The sequence below is a fragment of the Lissotriton helveticus genome, chromosome 6 (assembly GCF_964261635.1).
Source record: "Lissotriton helveticus chromosome 6, aLisHel1.1, whole genome shotgun sequence".
Lineage (NCBI taxonomy): Eukaryota > Metazoa > Chordata > Amphibia > Caudata > Salamandridae > Lissotriton > Lissotriton helveticus.
In genome coordinates this window covers 881,965,544-881,985,586 of record NC_136067.1, presented here as the reverse complement: position 1 = coordinate 881,985,586, position 20,043 = coordinate 881,965,544, and the positions used below count along the sequence as shown (strand labels likewise).

General features: G+C 46.4%; 1 protein-coding gene across 1 annotated transcript in view; it reads left to right on the top strand.

Annotated features, from left to right (window-relative positions):
- Positions 1-2,963: 2,963 nt before the first annotated feature.
- DCBLD1 (discoidin, CUB and LCCL domain containing 1) overlaps positions 2,964-20,043 on the top strand; it is a 233,564-nt gene continuing 216,484 nt past the window's right edge. Inside the window, exon 1 of the mRNA XM_078648486.1 lies at positions 2,964-3,330. Coding sequence (XP_078504612.1) covers positions 3,231-3,330 — 100 coding nt within the window. The 5' untranslated portion in view covers positions 2,964-3,230. The remainder of the gene's footprint in view (positions 3,331-20,043) is intronic.

Sequence of the window (20,043 nt, the reverse complement as noted above, 5' to 3'; positions counted from 1 at the left end):
AATCATACAGTAGATAGACATGCATCCTGCCATTATGAAGGACTAGCATTCAATGTTTTCTATATAAAGGTGCAATGTATAATAAGTATAAGTTCTGAATATAAATACATTCGTTTTCAAACAGTATGATTTTCAAATGTCTTTTGATGCAGCGGCACCGATACACAGAGGCGTGCTTAGCATGGTACTGTCTGAAACGAGTGTCATTTTGGGACTACGCAAACACACCATGGCTGGGAGGGCCTCCCTCTCAAATGAGTAAGACTCACTTCTAGTGAGTGAAGTGGATGAGCGCGTGGGTAGGGCAGAATCTGGCTGTGGTGAAAAGCGAGTGGGTAGGGCAGGAGTCTGGCTGTGGTGAGGAGCGCGTGGGTAGGGCTGGAGTCTGGCTGTGGTGAGGAGCGCGTGGGTAGGGCCGGTGTCTGGCTGTGGTGAGGAGCCTGGCTGTGGTGAGGAGCGCGTGGGTAGGGCCAGAGCCTGGCTGTGGTGAGGAGCTCGTGGGTAGGGCAGGAGTCTGGCTGTGGTGAGGAGCACGTGGGCAGGGCAGGAGCCTGGCTGTGGTGAGGAGCGCGTGGGTAGGGCAGGAGTCTGGCTGTGGTGAGGTGCGCGTGGATAGGGCAGAAGTCTGGCTGTGGTGAGGAGAGCGTGGGTAGGGCAGGAGTCTGGCTGTGGTGAGGAGCGCGTGGGTAGGGCAGGAGTCTGGCTGTGGTGAGGAGCGCGTGGGTAGGGCAGGAGTCTGGCTGTGGTGAGGAGCGCGTGGGTAGGGCAGAAGCCTGGCTGTGGTGAGGAGCGCGTGGGTAGGGCAGAAGCCTGACTCTGGTGAGGAGCGCGTGGGTAGGGCAGGAGCCTGGCTATGGTGAGGAGTGCGTGGGTAGGGCTGGAGTCTGGCTGTGATGAGGAGCGCGTGGGTAGGGCAGGAGTCTGGCTGTGGTGAGGAGCCTGGCTGTGGTGAGGAGCGCGTGGGTAGGGCAGGAACCTGGCTGTGGTGAGGAGCGCGTGGATAGGGCAGGAGCGTGGCTGTGGTGAGGAGCGAGTGGGTAGGGCAGGTGCCTGGCTGTGGTGAGGAGCGCGTGGGTAGGGCCGGAGCCTGGCTGTGTTGAGGAGCGTGTGGGTAGGGCAGGAGTCCGGCTGTGGTGAGGTGCGCGTGGGTAGGGCAGGGGTCTGGCTGTGGTGAGGAGTCTGGCTGTGGTGAGGAGCGCGTGGGTAGGGCAGGAACCTGGCTGTGGTGAGGAGCGCGTGGATAGGGCAGGAGCGTGGCTGTGGTGAGGAGCGCGTGGGTAGGGCAGGTGCCTGGCTGTGGTGAGGAGCGCGTGGGTAGGGCTGGAGCCTGGCTGTGGTGAGGAGCGCGTGGGTAGGGCAGGAGTTCGGCTGTGGTGAGGTGCGCGTGGGTAGGGCCGGAGTCTGGCTGTGGTGAGGAGCGTGTGGGTAGGGCAGGAGTCTGGCTGTGGTGAGGAGCGCGTGGGTAGGGCAGGAATCTGGCTGTGGTGAGGAGTGCGTGGGAAGGGCAGGAGCCTGGCTGTGGTGAGGAGAGCGTGGGTAGGGCAGGAGTCTGGCTGTGGTGAGGAGCCTGGCTGTGGTGAGGAGCGCGTCGGTAGGGCAGGAGTCTGGCTGTGGTGAGGAGCCTGGCTGTGATGAGGAGCGCGTGGGTAGGGCAGGAACCTGGCTGTGGTGAGGAGCGCGTGGATAGGGCAGGAGCGTGGCTGTGGTGAGGAGCACGTGGGTAGGGCAGGTGTTTGGCTGTGGTGAGGAGCGCGTGGGTAGGGCCGGAGTCCGGCTGTGGTGAGGAGCGTGTGGGTAGGGCAGGAGTCTGGCTGTGGTGAGGAGCGCGTGGGTAGGGCAGGAGTCTGGCTGTGGTGAGGAGTGCGTGGGTAGGGCAGGAGCCTGGCTGTGGTGAGGAGCGCGTGGGTAGGGCAGAAGTCTGACTCTGGTGAGGAGCGCGTGGGTAGGGCAGGAGCCTGGCTGTGGTGAGGAGCGCGTGGGTAGGGCTGGAGTCTGGCTGTGATGAGGAGCGCGTGGGTAGGGCAGGAGTCTGGCTGTGGTGAGGAGCGCGTGGGTAGGGCAGGAGTCTGGCTGTGGTGAGGAGTGCGTGGGTAGGGCAGGAGCCTGGCTGTGGTGAGGAGCGCGTGGGTAGGGCAGAAGTCTGACTCTGGTGAGGAGCGCGTGGGTAGGGCAGGAGCCTGGCTGTGGTGAGGAGCGCGTGGGTAGGGCTGGAGTCTGGCTGTGATGAGGAGCGCGTGGGTAGGGCAGGAGTCTGGCTGTGGTGAGGAGCGCGTGGGTAGGGCAGGAGTCTGGCTGTGGTGAGGAGTGCGTGGGTAGGGCAGGAGCCTGGCTGTGGTGAGGAGCGCGTGGGTAGGGCAGAAGTCTGACTCTGGTGAGGAGCGCGTGGGTAGGGCAGGAGCCTGGCTGTGGTGAGGAGCGCGTGGGTAGGGCTGGAGTCTGGCTGTGATGAGGAGCGCGTGGGTAGGGCAGGAGTCTGGCTGTGGTGAGGAGCCTGGCTGTGGTGAGGAGCGCGTGGGTAGGGCGGGAGCCTGGCTGTGGTGAGGAGAGCGTGGGTGGGGCAGGAGCCTGGCTGTGGTGAGGAGCGCGTGGGTAGGGCAGGAGCCTGGCTGTGGTGAGGAGAGCGTGGGTGGGGCAGGAGTCTGGCTGTGGTGAGGAGCGCGTGAGTAGGGCAGGAGTCTGGCTGTGGTGAGGAGAGCGTGGGTGGGGCAGGAGTCTGGCTGTGGTGAGGAGAGCGTGGGTGGGGCAGGAGTCTGGCTGTGGTGAGGAGCGCGTGGGTGGGGCAGGAGTCTGGCTGTGGTAAGGCAGGAGCCTGGCTGTGGTGAGGGGCGCGTGGGTAGAGCATGAGTCTGGGTGAGTCTGGCTGTGATGAGGAGCGCGCGGACTCCCTGGTTCTCACTCCTGGGCTCACAGCATCTGCTGAGCGCCTCTGCAGGGCCCGGCCCCCGTGTTTCTCTTTCCCGCCCACAGCGCGAGGGGAGGAGCCACAGGGAGCGCTGGAAGTCCGCGCTGCTCCCGGGTGACAGCAAACGGGGAGCCCCGAGAGGAACTCCCGCAGCACCCGGGCGCGAGCGAGGTACTGGCCAGCACCGCTGCCACCCGCCACCCGCCACTTGGAAGGAGGGAGCAGCGGGGCAAGGGTGGAGGTCTGACTGGAGCAAGAGCGGAGGGCCGGCTGAAAGTTAGCAGTGGAGGAGCCTGGGAGACGAGGAAGGAACCGGTGCTTGAGGAACATGCCGCGGCCGCCGGGGAGCCAGGAAGCCGGCCGGGGCTCCTGCCTGCTGCTGGTGCTGGGCGTGCTGCCGCTGCACTGCCTGCTGGCTGACACCCTAGGTGAGTCCGTCCGTCCAGGGTCTGGTGGCAGTGGGGTTGCAGTGCGGGCAGTGTCGTTGGAGCAAAGTGCGGATAGAGCGCGCAGTGCTGCAAAGTGCTCACTGGGCACAGGAGAAGGCGAGTACCATGCTCGCTGTGCACTTGTCGAGCCAGGAGGATTGGGGGGCTCGTGCTTTAATGGGGCAGTGGCAAAGCACGCCTCGCTGGGGGCAGATACAGTGTTAAATGCGCACAGGAGTTGTTGTAAGTGCAGTGCATTAAGTGTCGGGTGCAAAGGGGTGGCGTGAATCACCGTGTGTCTGCCCCATGGGGGTGCAAACAACGGCGGGTGTGATGCCCGGACCTGCTCTGCTTAATATCTCGGGACAGGCGCTCTGTGTGAGGAGGCAGCGTGGGTTGTGGTTTAGTGAGAGCGGCACTTCAGCCCTGCACAGGCGGCTTATTGTTATGCTTTCGAAGTCAGCAGGGGCGTGCAGGAGACCGGGAGTTGCTGTGGGACAATGGCAGAGCAGAGCTGTGGGTGGGCACTACCTAGGAATCCATGTATCTTTGATGCAACAGAAAAATGCACCAAATCCATTCTCTGAAATTGTTATTTTGACGTGGAAGCCTGCTTTTGTCGAATTCGTTCTGTGATTCGTGTGTTTGCTTTACTTGTTTCCACTAGAATGTTTTTTTTTTTTGGCATCGCTGGGTAAAGTGGAAACCCCGTCATTTAACTATTCACATGCGTATAGCGCTCCGTGCTGCAGGTGACAGGTTACACGCCAGTTACTCGCCTCCATCCCTCCCCCAGTGTGCGTGGACGTCAGCTGTGACACTTTGTTGTATGTAAGCCGAGGCAGGAAGGTCGTAATTAACAGGGCGATTTCTACAGTTTTCACTCTGTCACTCTTGGCCCAACCAGATGTGCTACTGGGAGAAAGAATGACAGTTCATCTGAGTAATATTTCCAGGGGAATTTGCACCCCCCAAGGCGTATGTGGCCCACAAGCTTTCGTTTCGGAGATGTCTATCAGATACGATCTAAACACCAGAAAATGATGTTAATCATTTAAAAAGTTATTGAGCAGCTACTAATTTAATAGAATGTCTTGTCACAGAAATGAAGCACCTGTACCCGGAGGGGTGCACATAGGCTCAGAAGCTGCCGCCCACAGGGCCCGACAGAGACACAGAACCTTGCAGGGCAGCAGGCATCAGTTGAGGGTCTTTGACAGGCCGTTCAAGAAGCACTGCTCGCCCCGGAAATACACGCAGCAGACATGCTCTTTGCTACCTAATGGTCAATCAATAGGTAAAGAAGCCAAAGCAATTTTTATTAATTCATATGCTGACCACGTGACTCCTTCTTCAATCGACCTTTATGTGAAATGATCTTGTCTCCTTATTTTACTGGATGTAAACGGCAGTACTACGATAATTTGCAGACGCAGACTTTTTTTTTGAGAGCGGAGTATTTGCAAAATGTGAAAAGTACCATGCATACGTGAACCCACTGTTGTTGCAAAGTCCCATCTCCATGCTTGGTTTTCCCAGTGCTTACCTGAAGCCAGGTTGTATGATCGAGGGTTGTTTTTTATTTAAATCACCAGTTAATTGAGCAAACTGCCCCTGGGTGTACAATGTGTGTTCATTAGTTACATGAATTGTTTTCACGCGAACAGTGTTCCCAGATCTATCAGACCGTGGTTCATCCCCGGGCCTTGAACGTGTTACTGTGTATTGTAACATAAGTGACACTTCCGGGCGGAGGCGTTCTTACATTGTGGCGCTAAAAACAGCACGTCTGGACCCATGCCAGGCGGCAGACAGGACACCCAGAGGGGCGAGAGCACAGTTAAACTGTCTTATCTTTAAAACAGTATCCATTTTGTCACTTGGAGTTCTGTCTACGAGCTCTTTTTTTTTTTGTATCACAGTATTTCTGGCAGGTGGGTTGTTTTTTTACCCTAACGAAAGAGCTGCGTTTGAACATGTTTGTGTAACGCCTGGGCTAACATTTGTTTTTCTTTTGGCTCGGCCTTTTTTACTGTTAAAAAGGTGATAGCAGCTGGTGACTTTATTTTCTTGAAGGAAGAGTACAGTGAGTTGTGGCACAACTTTACCAGTTTTTTTTTACCAAAATGTTAAATGCCCTGACCGGAAACTGTGGCAGATTGCGCTAATGGCCCCCTAAATAGGGCACGTGCATAATGTATAGTTCTCAGCGGATTTCACCCAAGGGAGAACTGTCACCATTATGTGAATGTTGAAAATGGCGAAACTTCCAAATATGATGCATGGCACATTCTACACATTTAGCCCTTGGTGATAGCCCATTTGTGTATCTTCAGGGAGTATTGCAAGCTCTCTTAGTGCAGAAGAGTACATGCCGGCCATTCATCACAGGACGTCCTCAAACGACACCTCTTGTTAGGGGTTTGCATTTGTCCCCAATTAACGCTTTCAGCATGAACCTAAATGGTTTTCTAATTGACCACTTTAACATTTATTTTCTTTTCCACATACCTTTTCATGTTAGAATTGTTGGCAGAGAAGTGCTGCTTTATAAACTTTGAATATCCGTTTTTTCAGTAGGGTAATCAGACCTAACTAATTTAGAACATCATTAGCGGTTATGGTGGGCTGATTGCATGAGGAATTCCTAAATCATTTGGACTTTAAATAAAACTTCAGGATTCATTTCCGATGTATACTACTTGGACATCTTATGTAATGCAGATTTGTAGAATGCACTATCACTCAGGAGGATATTCTAGCATCGAACAGGTGAGTCTAGCCAGGCCTGGGCTCTAGTGGGGCTACTCGAAAAGCCAGGTTTCTTGCAGAATTCAAGAAGTGAGAAGGAGGCTCTTATATGTAGCGGCAGGCCATTACACACTTTAGGAGCAATGTAGGAGAAAGTTAGACCGCTGGATCTGATTTTCCATATGTGTGGGATTTATGCAAGTGTGTCATGAAAATGCCTCCAGCTTTTTCAGTTCTGTTTATAGGATGGGCAGATTAAAAAAAATAACAACAAAATAACGAAATATTTAATAAACATAGAAGTGGGACTAAAACTTGTGAACTTAGGAGGGCTTCAGAATGAGTTAGGGCAAAAGTTGCTGACATAGAAAACACAGACAACGAGTATACATTTAATGCAATTACACGGATAGTCGTGTGTGTGTTGAATTGATTCCTGAAAAAGTCCTGACAAAAATTGTGCTTGGAAGACATAAAAGCATTACACTCCTTAAAAACCGGGACGTGAGTTGAAATCCGTGAAATTTGCCAGGATAAATTATGAAAACCGGGACATCTAGTCAACCTATTTATAAAGCCCGTACTTTGGTCATTATGTCAAAGCACTGACAATTATTGAAATCTTATGACAACACTAGTGTCTCAATACAGACACCCCTGATACAGATGAAGCTTTGCAACAACTTGTTTTCAGAAAAGCGAGCACAACTCTACTGCAGTTTTGTAAGCTTAATAGCCGTGTATGCTTATTTTAATTATATATAACTGCGTCCAAAATTACAGTTGTGTGCCTGTATGGTTACAGTTTCCTACCACATCCTATATTTGAATCGGTGCTGCTGTATTCCTTTTGACGTAAATAGTGCTGGAGGTTTCTCTGGGAGTTGTTTGAGCGCGGCGTATTGCTTTTTCCTGTCTCCCATTTTTATATCTAATCTAGGTGCGTTGATAATGTCAGCCACCTTAAAAGGAAAGGGGGTCGAGTTTGTCTGAACACAGTTATGTTGTTTAGACTATTCATATTTAAACAGCTGCACATTAGCCTGCTATGCTAAGGTCACCCTCTTGCATTTTCTTGTAGTTGGAGACTGTGTTGTGGAAATGGACTTTTACTACTAAGTCAGTTGTATTCTGAAGACAAATGTTCTGGACACCTCTTTACCTATTCTCATGAATAAGGAGGGACTTCATGGGTGTCTCTTAAAGAAATTATTTTATACTGTGTAGCCTGAGCAATATGGTACGTGAGATGTGTTGTGGTTAGGTTGCTGGTTGTGCCTCATCTAAGATGTAGGTTGTGATCCATCTAGCAAGTCTGACCCGAGTGGTGTTGTGACTAGATTTGACTGTGGGCCTGTCTGTCCGAGTGATCTTATGGCTAGGTTGTTGGGCCATCTGATCTTTGGGGCTGATGTTTGTCCGTCTGCCCTGAAGGATGGCGTAACCAAGTTGTTGGGTGTTGACACTTCTGAACCACAATCCTGCTTTCACCTAGTTGACAACCAACCTGAACTGAGTTGCTGTGTGGCACAGTTGTTGACTCAGCTACTCGGACCAGAAAGGTGGTGTGGCTAGGTCTTTGGCCTGTATGACATAATGGTATTGTAGGTATATTACTGCCTGTGAGCCCACCTGACCATACTCGTCTTTTGGGTAGGTTGTTTGCCTGTTTGGCCTAAGTGGTTTTGGAGATGGTTTATTGGTTGGAGCCAGTCTGACTTGAGAGATGACGTGGTTAGGTTTTCGTCATATTGGATCTAAGTAGTAACTCTTGATTCTCAAGTTAACCAAATCTTTTGATTGTCAATCAATCATTTGATCACACAGTGCCTAGTTTTGAGTGCCACAGTAATCAATCTAACTCCGTGTTGCGCAATATATGAAAAACATGACATTTATATTTCCACTTTATCTTGAGTGACACTCTGGGAATCTGTAGGGACCTTCGCTTCCACTACTGCAGTTATGCACCTTAAATGGTTTCCCATGATTGCCACGTCATTAGGTACAACTTTTTTTATATGATCTGCTTGTCTCCTGGTTACTGCTCTCCTATGACTGCATTTTTGCATTAGTGCCTTGCTTTTAGAAGTGTGTAACTTTTCTACAAGTCTTCATGGAGTTTTTCTAATTATTTTTACAATTCCTCGCATTTATATGCTGTGACGAAAAGATGACACTACTCCCAAGCCTCTAGTTATTAAATGAGTGTCACTCGTTTTAGGCTGAAATGCTGAAATGCAAGAAAAACCTGTTCTGATGCAAGATACTTGAGACAACGCCTCCGTCAAAAGGAGGGTGACTCTTCGGACTTGCCTGTTTTTACAATTTGTGACTGTACGTTTCTCCAATGATTGCTTTTGTGGTCACCCTTGAAGCGCACATTTGGATGGTTTGTCACTACATATATTGAAATCTACATAAAACAACACAACTCTAAAAGAATAAATGCAAAAAACTCCTGATAGATACTTTTATGAAATGTTTAATATTGGGAAAATGAGCGAAATGATAAGCTGCTGTTTATCTTTTTTTATACATGTTTCTCTGTGAAGGAGTTAGTCAAGTCTTGTTGAGCGCTTTACAGTTAATTAAAGGTTCTATATCTGGTTGTGCAGCAAAAGCTGAACATGCAGATATATCAAACCAAGAGGTTTTTGTGGCCACCTGTGGGTATAAATAATGCTTAAGTGACCAACGACAAGGTTATCAGAGAGCAAGTCTTGTAAGGTTAAACTGCACAACCCTGTGGCATTGTGGGTAGTCAGTTAAGCAACACTGAGAAGCCATGCGTCTTGTTCTTTTAATCTCAGTAAGTAGTAACTTTCTTTTGCCTAACTATATTCCAGTCATGTTACGCAATATTGCAGTTAAAAGAGATGTTAACAGAACAGACCAAGCCTTCGTTTTTTTACCTGATCAAATATCTTAGTAGGGTAAGACATAATCTAGAGACAATATAAATGTACATTCAACATGTCCAACTTAATTCATCCGTGCGGTTAGTAGTGTCTGCCTCTCCTGCAATAGAGTACTTGGCTTGTTGTCTGCCAGATAACAAATGGTTACTGTTTTTGAAAGCAATGGATACCTAGTTGATTGGAAAAAAGCTGCTCTAAAATGGATAATGTAAGTTAAGACTCTTCGATATGGTTTCACGTCTTTTCTTGGTTCTGTTCACCTTGTTGGTTTAGGTCCTTTTTAGTGCTTCACAGCAAAGGCTGGTTTTGAGGTTTGCTTAAAAGTAATACAGAGGCATTACTGACATACTGGGGGAAGTCAGTCATATTCTCTATTGACTTGGGGTCGTATATAAATGCTGAATCATTAAGGGATCAATTTCAAGCTTATGGCTGTGATAAACCACACTTTCTGGCCACTGCACAGCATGTGCGATCATTCCATCCCTGATGTCCTCCCCAGACTCACAGCGGGATCTGAGAAACCTGGTGCTCAGCAATCGTCGTCCGTCACATTCCAGGTGGGGAGGTCTAGGATATTGGGTATCACTGCTTTACTCTCAGCAGTCCACAGCTGATCATACCATGCCACCAGCCTCTCTCACCTCATTACAAAGCCAGCGTCAAATTATATTGTATAGGAGCGCCTTGAGATTGCAAATGGTTGTCAACTGATGTAATGCTCCTCTCGGCCTTGCCAAGGAACATTACTTAGAACAAGAGTGATAATTAAACCCTGGTCTGCGTCCAAGGGCACATTTCTGAGCACAGTGGTATCTTCCATGTAGTGCAAGCTCAGTCTTTAATTAAAATAATATCTGCTTTTCTTAACCTTTTCAATGCTTAGGTGAAGACTGGAAGGCTAGCCACAGCTTGCGCAGTATCCCACTGAAAGCAAAGGTAGTGTTGATAGAAAGCTGCTGGCCCCAAGGCAGAAATATTCATCTACCTCGACTGTTCGCAATATATATAGTATTTTGCTAGGCGCGCCATTTAGCGAAACAACCCTTGACTATCGATCACAGCTCGCTCTTGTCAAAATGGCTTCAGCTTTGTTTAGAATAATTTTCACAGCTTATATTTTGAGTATAGGCCTTGGGCAGACAGTGCCCGGTTGGGATCAACCACTGTCCTCTTGCTGTCTCTGATGTTTTTCTTGTGTTGTAAACTTGATTGTGAGCCTCTTCGTTTGACAGAAGGCTTAAAACACTTTTTATCCTTAAAGTTGTAGTTTTTACCTGATTCAGTGACTGTAATTTTGGGCAACCTATCAGAAGATATTTCCCCGCATTCAAGATGTGCAAATTGCACCTAATTCTCTATTGGGAAAGACATTTTGGCAACTTTGGCCTTATCTTTGACTTACGCAGTTCGCTGTCAAGTCTTTAAACTGTTGAAAGGTGATGTGATCCTTGGTGTTTCAGAGTAGATAATCACCACGTCAAATGTCCAGTTATCTTTGCAGCGTCATCTTGAATCATCGGATACTAATACTGTGACCATACTTATTTTCTTTCATAGCCGAAAGAGATGCTGTCAATATTTAACATGTGTTTGCTACCCAGCGGCACCCTTCAGATAAGTACTGTTGTAAAACTTCTGTTTAGGATGGGTCTGTCGAGCTTGAAGTTCTTGCAGCTGAGGTTCTCTTCTTCACCTAGGAGGAGCAGCCGCAGTGTTGATTGAATCTATCAGTTTTTCCAGGATCACAAGCCCATAATGATGTTTGTACTTTATCGATTTGCTGCTTATTGACCGGTATCTTAATTAATTTATCTGCAGTTGCTTTATATATCAGGCTCCTAGTTTTCTGTTTTTACAGATTTTTACAGATAAACACAGACACAAAAGTTTTTGCTTTCTGTATTTATTTTTGAAAGCAGAAAAATACAGAAAACCGTGATTCATGTTGGTGACTCGCCATGCTATCTTTCGTGATTTCCAGGACAATAGCTGAGCCGATAGACAGCATGGGAAGTAAAAAAAAAAAACAGGTTGAGATTTCCCTAAATACAGACATACGTGGACATATATTTGTGTTATAATGCTGATATTTACCTATGGGTGTAGTGTTTCGCTATATTTGACTGTTTAATTTGCCAAAACGTGACAGGGAAAAAAGTATGAGTGCATATTTATCAGTAAAATAAATGTGGAAATATACCATGTTACAACTCCATTTATTCTCAAAACCTAAAATAAATGTGGACAAATAGCAATAAGGTGGCCAAAAAATAACTACGGATAAATACAGGTGGAAATGTTAAAATAATAAATACCATAAAACTGGGAGCCCTATTTATACAAAAACCGTAATCAGTTTCTCCAGTCTCCAGCTTTTTCAGTGGCAGTTTGCTGGTCACTGCTGGTATGTGTTGTGTTGGAGTTCTTTGCTTGCACTCCTTGTAAGTCATCCTCCTGCTTCTCTAAACGTGTCCCTCATTGGCATCATTTGTGCATCCACATGTCTGTTAGTAACGCGCTATTACTCACTGGTGGTGGCTGTAGAGCAAATTTGTTTTTTTCTCCTAAGACAATGCGATATTTTTCCCGTCATCCTCCTGCGCCATCTGGCACAAGGGTCAACCTGGCTCCTTTCAGGGCCGATCTTGTAGGAGCCTCTGCTGGTAACCCATAGAGCTGACCCTGTTTGTCTTTCTTTTCTGTCTGCTCCGCCGATTCCCATTTTAAGTCACATGCTCATAGTGAAGGCTGAAGTTAACCCAATTTAGACTTCTTTGTACAGGAAGTAGGAGTTATCACTATCCCTTACATTCATTGACTCAGCTCAGTAAAAACATTTCCAAATCCATGACCTGAAGCGCTCCTTGTACTAATCATTGAAGTATCTGTGGAGAAGCTCAAAGATAGTTGGTTTCCTCTTGACCTAAGCGGATTAAGAAATTCACACCCTGAAAGCTTTGCAGCGATTCTTTGCAACAGTCCTCTCTTTTTGAGAATCTTAGTGAATGAAGTGTCTTGAATTCCAAGCTTCAGTGGCACAGTATGGACCAGGAAGTGCATACCATAATAAAATAGGAATGGCAGTGGGCATTGACTTGTGTGTCCTGAGGAATGGAACCCGTGACCTTCTTTGTTACGGTTACAGTAGTTTAGTTTTACTGGACAAGTGGACTTGGTAGTTTTATAAGTACTTCTCCATCTTATTCTTTGGTGACTTGTGGAAGGCACGTTCGCATTTGTATTAAAGTTGTTTACTGTGGGAGTAAAATGTGTGCATTAGGAACCAGCGTCCCAGAAGTGGAGCGATGTCTGTGTAAGTAGATGAAGTGAGTCTGCGGCTTCAAATGCTGAAAGGCAGAACCGCTCCTAAAGTCAGTATGTGACACCACGCTGTTACATCTCAGCTTGTTCAGTCTTTCTTTTATGGAGAACTGCAGCAAATATTTTTTCTCTTTTGTGAGAAGATGGAATAAATGTGGGAATAAAACCCTACAGTGTAATGGGATTTAAATTTTTTTTTTATGCATTTAGCCATTACAGCCAAGTATAAAATCACATTGCCTGCACATGATCTTTATGTTGAATTTTTTACAAGAATCTTTGATGTTAAAAATAGTCTTCCTCCAAGGAATTTGTGCATCACTGCTGCCCCTGCTTGCACTCTGCAGTCTTGAGTGAAATCTATAAATAAAGTGGCTGGTGGTATTCAGAAGTTCGTTGGAGATGTCCTTTTTAATGCTGGTTGTTCAAAAAAAAAAAAAAAAAACTCCCATGCAGAATTTCTCTCATAGGAGAGATTCAGAGTGCTAGATTCCACACTAGTGCTGCATTTGTGTTTTACTGAAATTATAGGATGCGTTTTTGTGTAACATTTGCATGTGTGAGTTTTCTTGCCAGTAAATGTTTTGCTAATGCTGCGACTGCTTCATTGTTGAGACACCATAAGTGTTGTGCTTGACATTGCTTGGATGTGTGTCTTCAAGTGTTAATACATTGGACATCTTGTTTTTTTGTTTTTTTTTGTCCTCCTACAACCTTTGTTTGCAAAGTCAAGCCTGACATCCGACCTGTACCACCCCCAGGCTATTTGCAATACCACAAATATTCCTGCGTTCCAGCCCAACCAGTTTCCTGGTTGCTGGTTCGACGCAGGTGTAATCATAGGACACAATGGATTACGTTCTTATTATACCATTCCAGTTCAGGAAATCATCCCAGATCATAGTTTGTGTGTCAACCTCGATTCCTATGTCCATTTTACAGATATGTTAACCGCCTGGAGCCAGTCCCAACTATGAGGTGATGCAGCGTCTATCCATTTTTTACAAATCACTCTTCTGGCGAGAAGGATCAGATAGAAGAGTTCGCCGATAGGGGCAAGGTCGGCTGATCCTCCACCCCTATCATAATAAATGTTAAGCTCATATTAATATTGGTACACAGAATTTCGTTTATTACTTTCTCGACTGAAGACCAATAGTCCTATAACAATGGGCATTCGAAAAACATATGCTGATTATCCGCACTTAACATACCACATCTATGACATCTTGGGGCTACGGCTGTAACACATTTTTACAACTTTTGGGGTGTCCAATATAGCCTATTGACTGTAAAAAAGTGGTTCCTTTTCAGATTTGCTGGCTTGACCACTCTATAAAGTAGTTTGAATGAAAGTTGCCACATTCTCTGTGGCTCAATCCTATCTAAATAGCACCATCCCAGATCTCATGAGGTGATTTCAACTTCTTGTCTTCAGAGAACACCAGAGTCCAATACCAGTCAGTAACTTCCTTCCTTCCCAGGGGCCTCGTTCTGCAATTTCTTTTCGAACTCCCAGATTCCCCCGATCTCTCTCCAGTTTGCCTCCCCCCAAGATAGCAACTGCAGGTATTTAAACTTTGAGAGGGAACCCCCTGTCTTAGCCATCAAGATTTCCTATGGGACCACCTCTTTCATCACCATGAGATCCCCCCCCCCCCCCCCAATAGTTCAATTCCCGCCCTTCTTAATGGGATACTTAACTGGTCCTGCAAGCATTCTGGTGTACCTGGTGAGTCCCATATTGTTGCACCATCCGAAAAGTACCCTGTTCCAAGTATGTTCCTTATTCCTACCCATAGGATAAGTGCTGCCTTCAGCGTCTTCAGTCTAACTTAAAAAAAAAAGAAATTTGCCCCAAATTTGTAAAGAAAACTTTCGAGCCCTACTCATTAACTATCTCCTCCAGTAGTCCACCCCACTCCAAGGGCCCCGGTGTACCTAAGAGAGCTCTGCAATTTTTGAACTGCAAGGCCATGCAATATAATCTTAAATCCAGGAGTGTCAATCCGCCTTCTCCCGGTTTACGCCTCAATTTTTTCCAAGACAACCGTGCTCCCCTGGCTGCCCAGACAAAAATGCCCAATTTGCCCTGCATTTTATCGATCAAGCCTTTGGGAAAAGTAAGAGGGACTTAATTAAATAGGAATGTCAACTTGGGAAGTAACACCATTTTAATGAAATGTACTCTTCCATATAGTGACAAATGCAAGTTCTTCCATCTATTAAGTATTTTCTCGATTTCTTGTACTACCCTCTCTAGATTGTGCTGAGGGATTCCCTCTAATGAATTAATAATGCCTATTCCGAGATACCTGATCTCTCTCTGGACACTCCCCCTCCAATTTGAGACGTTCCAGCACATTATCCCGGTTTTCTCATTATTTACCAAACAGCCTGAAAAAGCTCCAAATTCTTTTGCTAATAGCTCCACCCTGGGGATTGTGACAGCCAGATCTGCTGTGTATATTATAAGGTTATATGCATACAACGCGATTTTCTTTTTATATGCACCTGCACGGAAGGCGATAACCTGATTATCCTGGCGAAGCATCTGGGCAAATGGTTCGATGTATATATCGAATAATAATGGGGAAATGGGGCACCCCTGTCTCGTCCCTCTAAGAATCATAAAACTCCTAGTGAGAGAACCGTTGAGGAGGATCCTAGCTGTAGAGCGATAATATAGAGCCTTTAGTGTTGTTACACAATTTGGCCCAAAACCCATGATCTCTAATCCTGCCCATAAATACTCCCAGCAAACACGATCAAAAGCCTTGGCAGCATCCAATGTGACCGCCGCCAAGGGTACTGATCTAGATGTAGCTATGTCGATACCACCGATCAGTTGCTGGGTCAGTTCGTGCATCAGTCTCCCAGGGATAAAGCCCTTCTGATCTCCATGTTTGAGCTGAGGAGCAATTCTAGCCAGCCTCCCTGCTAAAATGTTAACAAAGATCACATAGTCTGCATTTAGAAGGGATATCGGTCGATATGACTCTGCTTTCGCCGGGTCCTTGGCTGGTTTTAATATCAAGACTATAGAGGCCTCTCTCCATGATTCTGGGGCCTGTGTCTCCCCCTTATATACCATATTAAACCGGCCTTCACAGACAGGCAGTACTTCCTCTATTAACATTTTATATACTTCTGAGGGGATAGCATCTAAACCAGTGGCCTTCCCATTCTTATGTCTTTTTATTGCCACCCTAATCTCCTCCTGAGTGATTGGCAGTTCCAAAAATTTTTTTCCCCTTCACCATTCAGCACAGGTAGATCAAGAATGCTAAGCCCTCTTTTGAGTTTTTGGGAGTTTGGGGTAATATCTTCCTAGTAGAGCTGTGAAAAGAGTGTCACTACATGTTCCTGCATTGCAGCCCAGCTGTCAAACACCTCCCCTGACTCCCCCTTCAGCTCCTTTATCTCATTCCTGGTTCTTTCGACCCTGGACTTCCAGGCCAGCAAAGCCCCCGCTTTCTCTCCATACTCTAATTCCTCCACTTTGCAGCTTGTCATCTTTCCTTGCACTTCAATTCCAGCCTGATCCTATATTTTAGTTGTGCCTCTTCTAAACTCCTTTCCAACCTCTCTCTTTCCTCTCCCACGCTTATAGATTGCAAAGCTTCCTCAACGTTGCCCACTTCTTTTTCGATGTTTAATAATTCCGCCCTTTCTTCTCTGCTTTTTTTGCAGGCTAGGCTTTTTAGGACCCCGCTTGTATATGCCTTAAAGGCATCCCATATTATTTTAGGGGAGGTAGTATCTTTATTATTGATAAAGCATTCTAATGGGGCCTTTTTCAAAGTATTCTAATGGTGCCTTTTTCAAAGCTATCTCCACTCCCCCATCTAGGAGAAGGGCGCGCTTTAGCGTCCATCTCTTGCAGGGCTGCGGTCCTGGAGCCTGTCAACTAATAATAACTGCTGAATGATCCGAGATGTGGGCTGGAAGATGCTCAATCTTTTTGATATTGGTTGCAAAGCATCTATCTACCAAAAAGTAGTCTAGTCTTAAGAAGTGATGGTATTTTTTAATATGATAATTATACCCTCTCACCTTCCCTCTCAGATGCCTCCAGATATCTAGTAGGTCTAGATCCTGTATCGGATTTTTCAATGCATTCCTCATTCTGGGAAGAGGAACATTCTCCCTTCACGTTGAACAATCCATTATAGGATCCAACAGCACAATAAAGTCCCCGCCCGCAATCGCAGGTGCTGAGATATCCGCCAATCTCAATTCTATAATGTGCTGTGGATCGTCCTCATTGGATCCATAAAACCCGACACACATAAAATCACTATCCGCCCATCTCATTCTGGCTAGAGCCCATCTACCAGTGCTGTCCATACTCGACGACTTAAGCTCGATCCCACTGCCACTTCAAATTATGATTGCAACCCCCTTTCAACATAGTGCTTGATCAGAGGTAATGACATTTTGGACCCAACCACACCTACCAAACAACTAAATACTTCAGCACTTTCCTCTGTCTGGGTTTAGACCTAAGACTATTCACCTTCCATGTGAGTATGTCAATGCTTGGAATTCCGGCCATAATACTTCCTCCCATATTCCACCTCCTGCTTCATTATTGACTTATTAAAACACTTCCACGTAGGAGGTTCTGGGGACTGCACCCCACCCCCTTTAGCCAACCCCGGGGAACCCTCCTTCTCTTTTTAGGCATACAAATGCCTATGGGCACACCATTGGGGGAATTGAAACTAATTCAGCAATATACACAAGAGAGCAAACTATCCCAGTGGTCCAAAGTTGGTCACTTAGCAATATCACCCTTCTTTTTTATCCTATCAATTAAGGGACTCAACATCTTCTACTGTCCAAAAATTGTACCCTTGATTATCCCACATAATGTGCAGTATTGCGGGAAATTTTAACTGAATCTTTGCTCCCAACTTCCGTAGCTCCTCCATCTTGCTTCCTAGCTTCCACTGCCTTTGTTCTGTAGCTTTACATAGGACCAACCTAACTAGCAGTGAGTAGCCATCTACTAGGAAGGGCCATATTTTAGGGCCCCGCTGAGAATCTCTTCTTTGATGGTATAAGAGAGAAAATTCACAAGGATCTTCCTAGGTTTAGCCCTTTGGAGACTGCAACGAAAAGGCTCTCTGTGTGCCCTTTGAACTTCATGCTCAAGATTAATATCTTCCCTGCCCTTCAAGATCGTATTCCGTAGCAGCTTGATGACAAAAGCCTTCATATCGGACCCTTCCTCGGCTTACAGGACATTCAGAAATCTCAATTTCTTCCTTCGGGAATGGTTCTCCACTCTCTCAATGTCTTCCCTTAAGGTTTGGTTTTTCCTTGCTAGCTTAGAGATCACAGAAGCGTTTTTCCCCACACCCTGCTTAACAATGACCACCTCTTCCTCTAGTTTCTTTGTACGAAAGGTTACGTCATCCAGTTTTTGAGCTAACTCCAAGCAGGATGCTTGTATGCCTAACTGATTTGCTTCTGAGACCTCAAATCGATGCTTGATTTCATTTTTCAGACCCAATAGAATGCTTGCCAGCGAGGCTTCTGAGACTTCTGAGTTCCCCTGGCTCACTTCTGATATTCCCGCGCCCAATCTGCTCTGCATATTTCCATTCTGAGCTTGAACAGGAGCTCCTGGCACAATATGGTGCAAACGAGTGAAATGAGTGACGTTAAGCAAAATAAGAGGATAATGGAAAGAAAAGTCAAATAGTACGTGATGAGGCAAAAGTGTGAAAAATAGTTGCGGAGAAGTCAGAAAAAAATACATGCAAGCGTAAGGAGGAGATTGTGATATGCCTAAAGATAAGGTAGGGAGCAGGTTGATTATCATATTGTCTGCATTCAGCCATAATGTTTAATCAAAAAATTGACGCAATTGAAAATGCAAACCGATGATTGCCTTAAGATCTTGTTTACTGCTTTGCAACCCTTGTCTGTAGTATACCTAATGTAATTTTTTTTAATGAATTCAAATAATTGTGTGCGAGGTACAGTATCATAACCTAAACTCTTCAGTGAGACGTTTGGATCTAAGAGAGTGCACCTGGTGTTTGGAAATTTGGGTACATTTTCAGTTGTGACTGTGACTGCACTCTGTTTATCCTGTTTGCTCTTGCTGAGGTTATTGGGAGATTCCATTGGTTGCATGACAATGTGGACCCATGCTCCCAACCCCACTGCATACATTACTACCGTAACCATAGGCGATTGCTGAAGTTGCTAAACACTCAATCTGCTCTTTTGGGGCTGGTGCGGGTCCAAGGCAGTTGGGCTAAAGGAGGGCAGAGTTAAATGTGGGAGAATTACCCAGGAGCATAAGCTCCATCTTGTCCCCATTAAGTTTGAGGCAAGAGAGCTCCATCCATCTGGCAACCTCCTCTAGGCAACAACCTAGGGTGCTAGATGACTGCTCGTGTTGGTTTAGCGCCACCACGAGTTGAGTGTCATCTAGTAGGTGATGATTTTTATACCAAATTGATGGACAATCTCTGCCAGGGGCTTCATATACACGTTAAACAGTGCAGGGCTCAGAGAGGAGCCCTGAGGCACCCCACAGTTAAGAGGCCATTGATTGGAGACCGCATCACCTTCGAAGACCTTGAATGACCGCTCTTTTAAAAAGGATTGTATCCATGTTAGAGCAGTACCGGATACTCCCAGGATTTTAAGTCGGAGGATGAGGGTTTTATAATTTACAGTGTCAAAGTGGCACTGAGGTCGAGGAGGATAATCGCAGCATTTCCTCCTCCATCCAAGATCCTCCTTGCCTCCTCAGGTGCTGCGAGCAGAGCGGTATCAGCCCCAAAGTGGGGGCGAAAACCGGTCTGGGAGGGGTGGAGTAAATTATTTGACTCCAGGTAATGCACCAGAGTAGTATGAATGTGTTTCTCGAGAATTTTGCTCACCCAGGGAAGAAGGAAAAGGGGCCGATAGTTGGAAAGATCGTCCTGATTTAAGTTGGGTTTCTTTGGGATGGCTTTAACCATGGCACACTTCCAGGCTGGGGGAACAATGCCCGATGAAATGGAGGAGTTCACAAGGTCAAGAATAACCGGGCAAATGATATTGTTGGCTAACGTAAGGATGTGCGGGGGAGCAGGGTCTGTCGGGGAACCAGATTTGAGTTTCGTAATGATTGAACCCAGTAGTGCAAGATCAAGAAGGGGGTACTGTCCAAGGGAAATTTGGATTCCAGGTTGTGGATCTGGTATAGATGACACAACAGGAAAGTTCTGAGGAGTTGGAAATGAAACATAAATGTTTTGAACCTTCTGAGAAAAAAATTCCGCCAAGCTATTACAGCGTGAAATAGCGCCATCCGACGAGGGCTGTTTCTGAGGCAGTTTGGTGAGGGTTTTGGTGATACGGAAAATTTCTTTGGGAGAATTAGCAACTGAGTAAATTATTTCTTCATAGAACACAACTTGGGCAAGTTTAATTTCAAGTTTATACATGAAGAACGCAGACTAAAGCGTTGATTCTTATTCCAAAGTGAAAAGCCTCTTGTTGCTAATAGATAGTAGACATCAAATTAACTCTGATCTCTTGGTTTTTGATCCGCTAATTTGTACAAAAGATATGTTCCCACTGCTCTCCCTCTTATAGACTGATGGACGTTCCAGGTGTTTTCTCCTTCAATTGGAAGTACTCCTGTGCTCCACTTTGAAGAAATCTGAACTCCTTCTCAGGGGTCTCACTGATACTTAGTCCATTC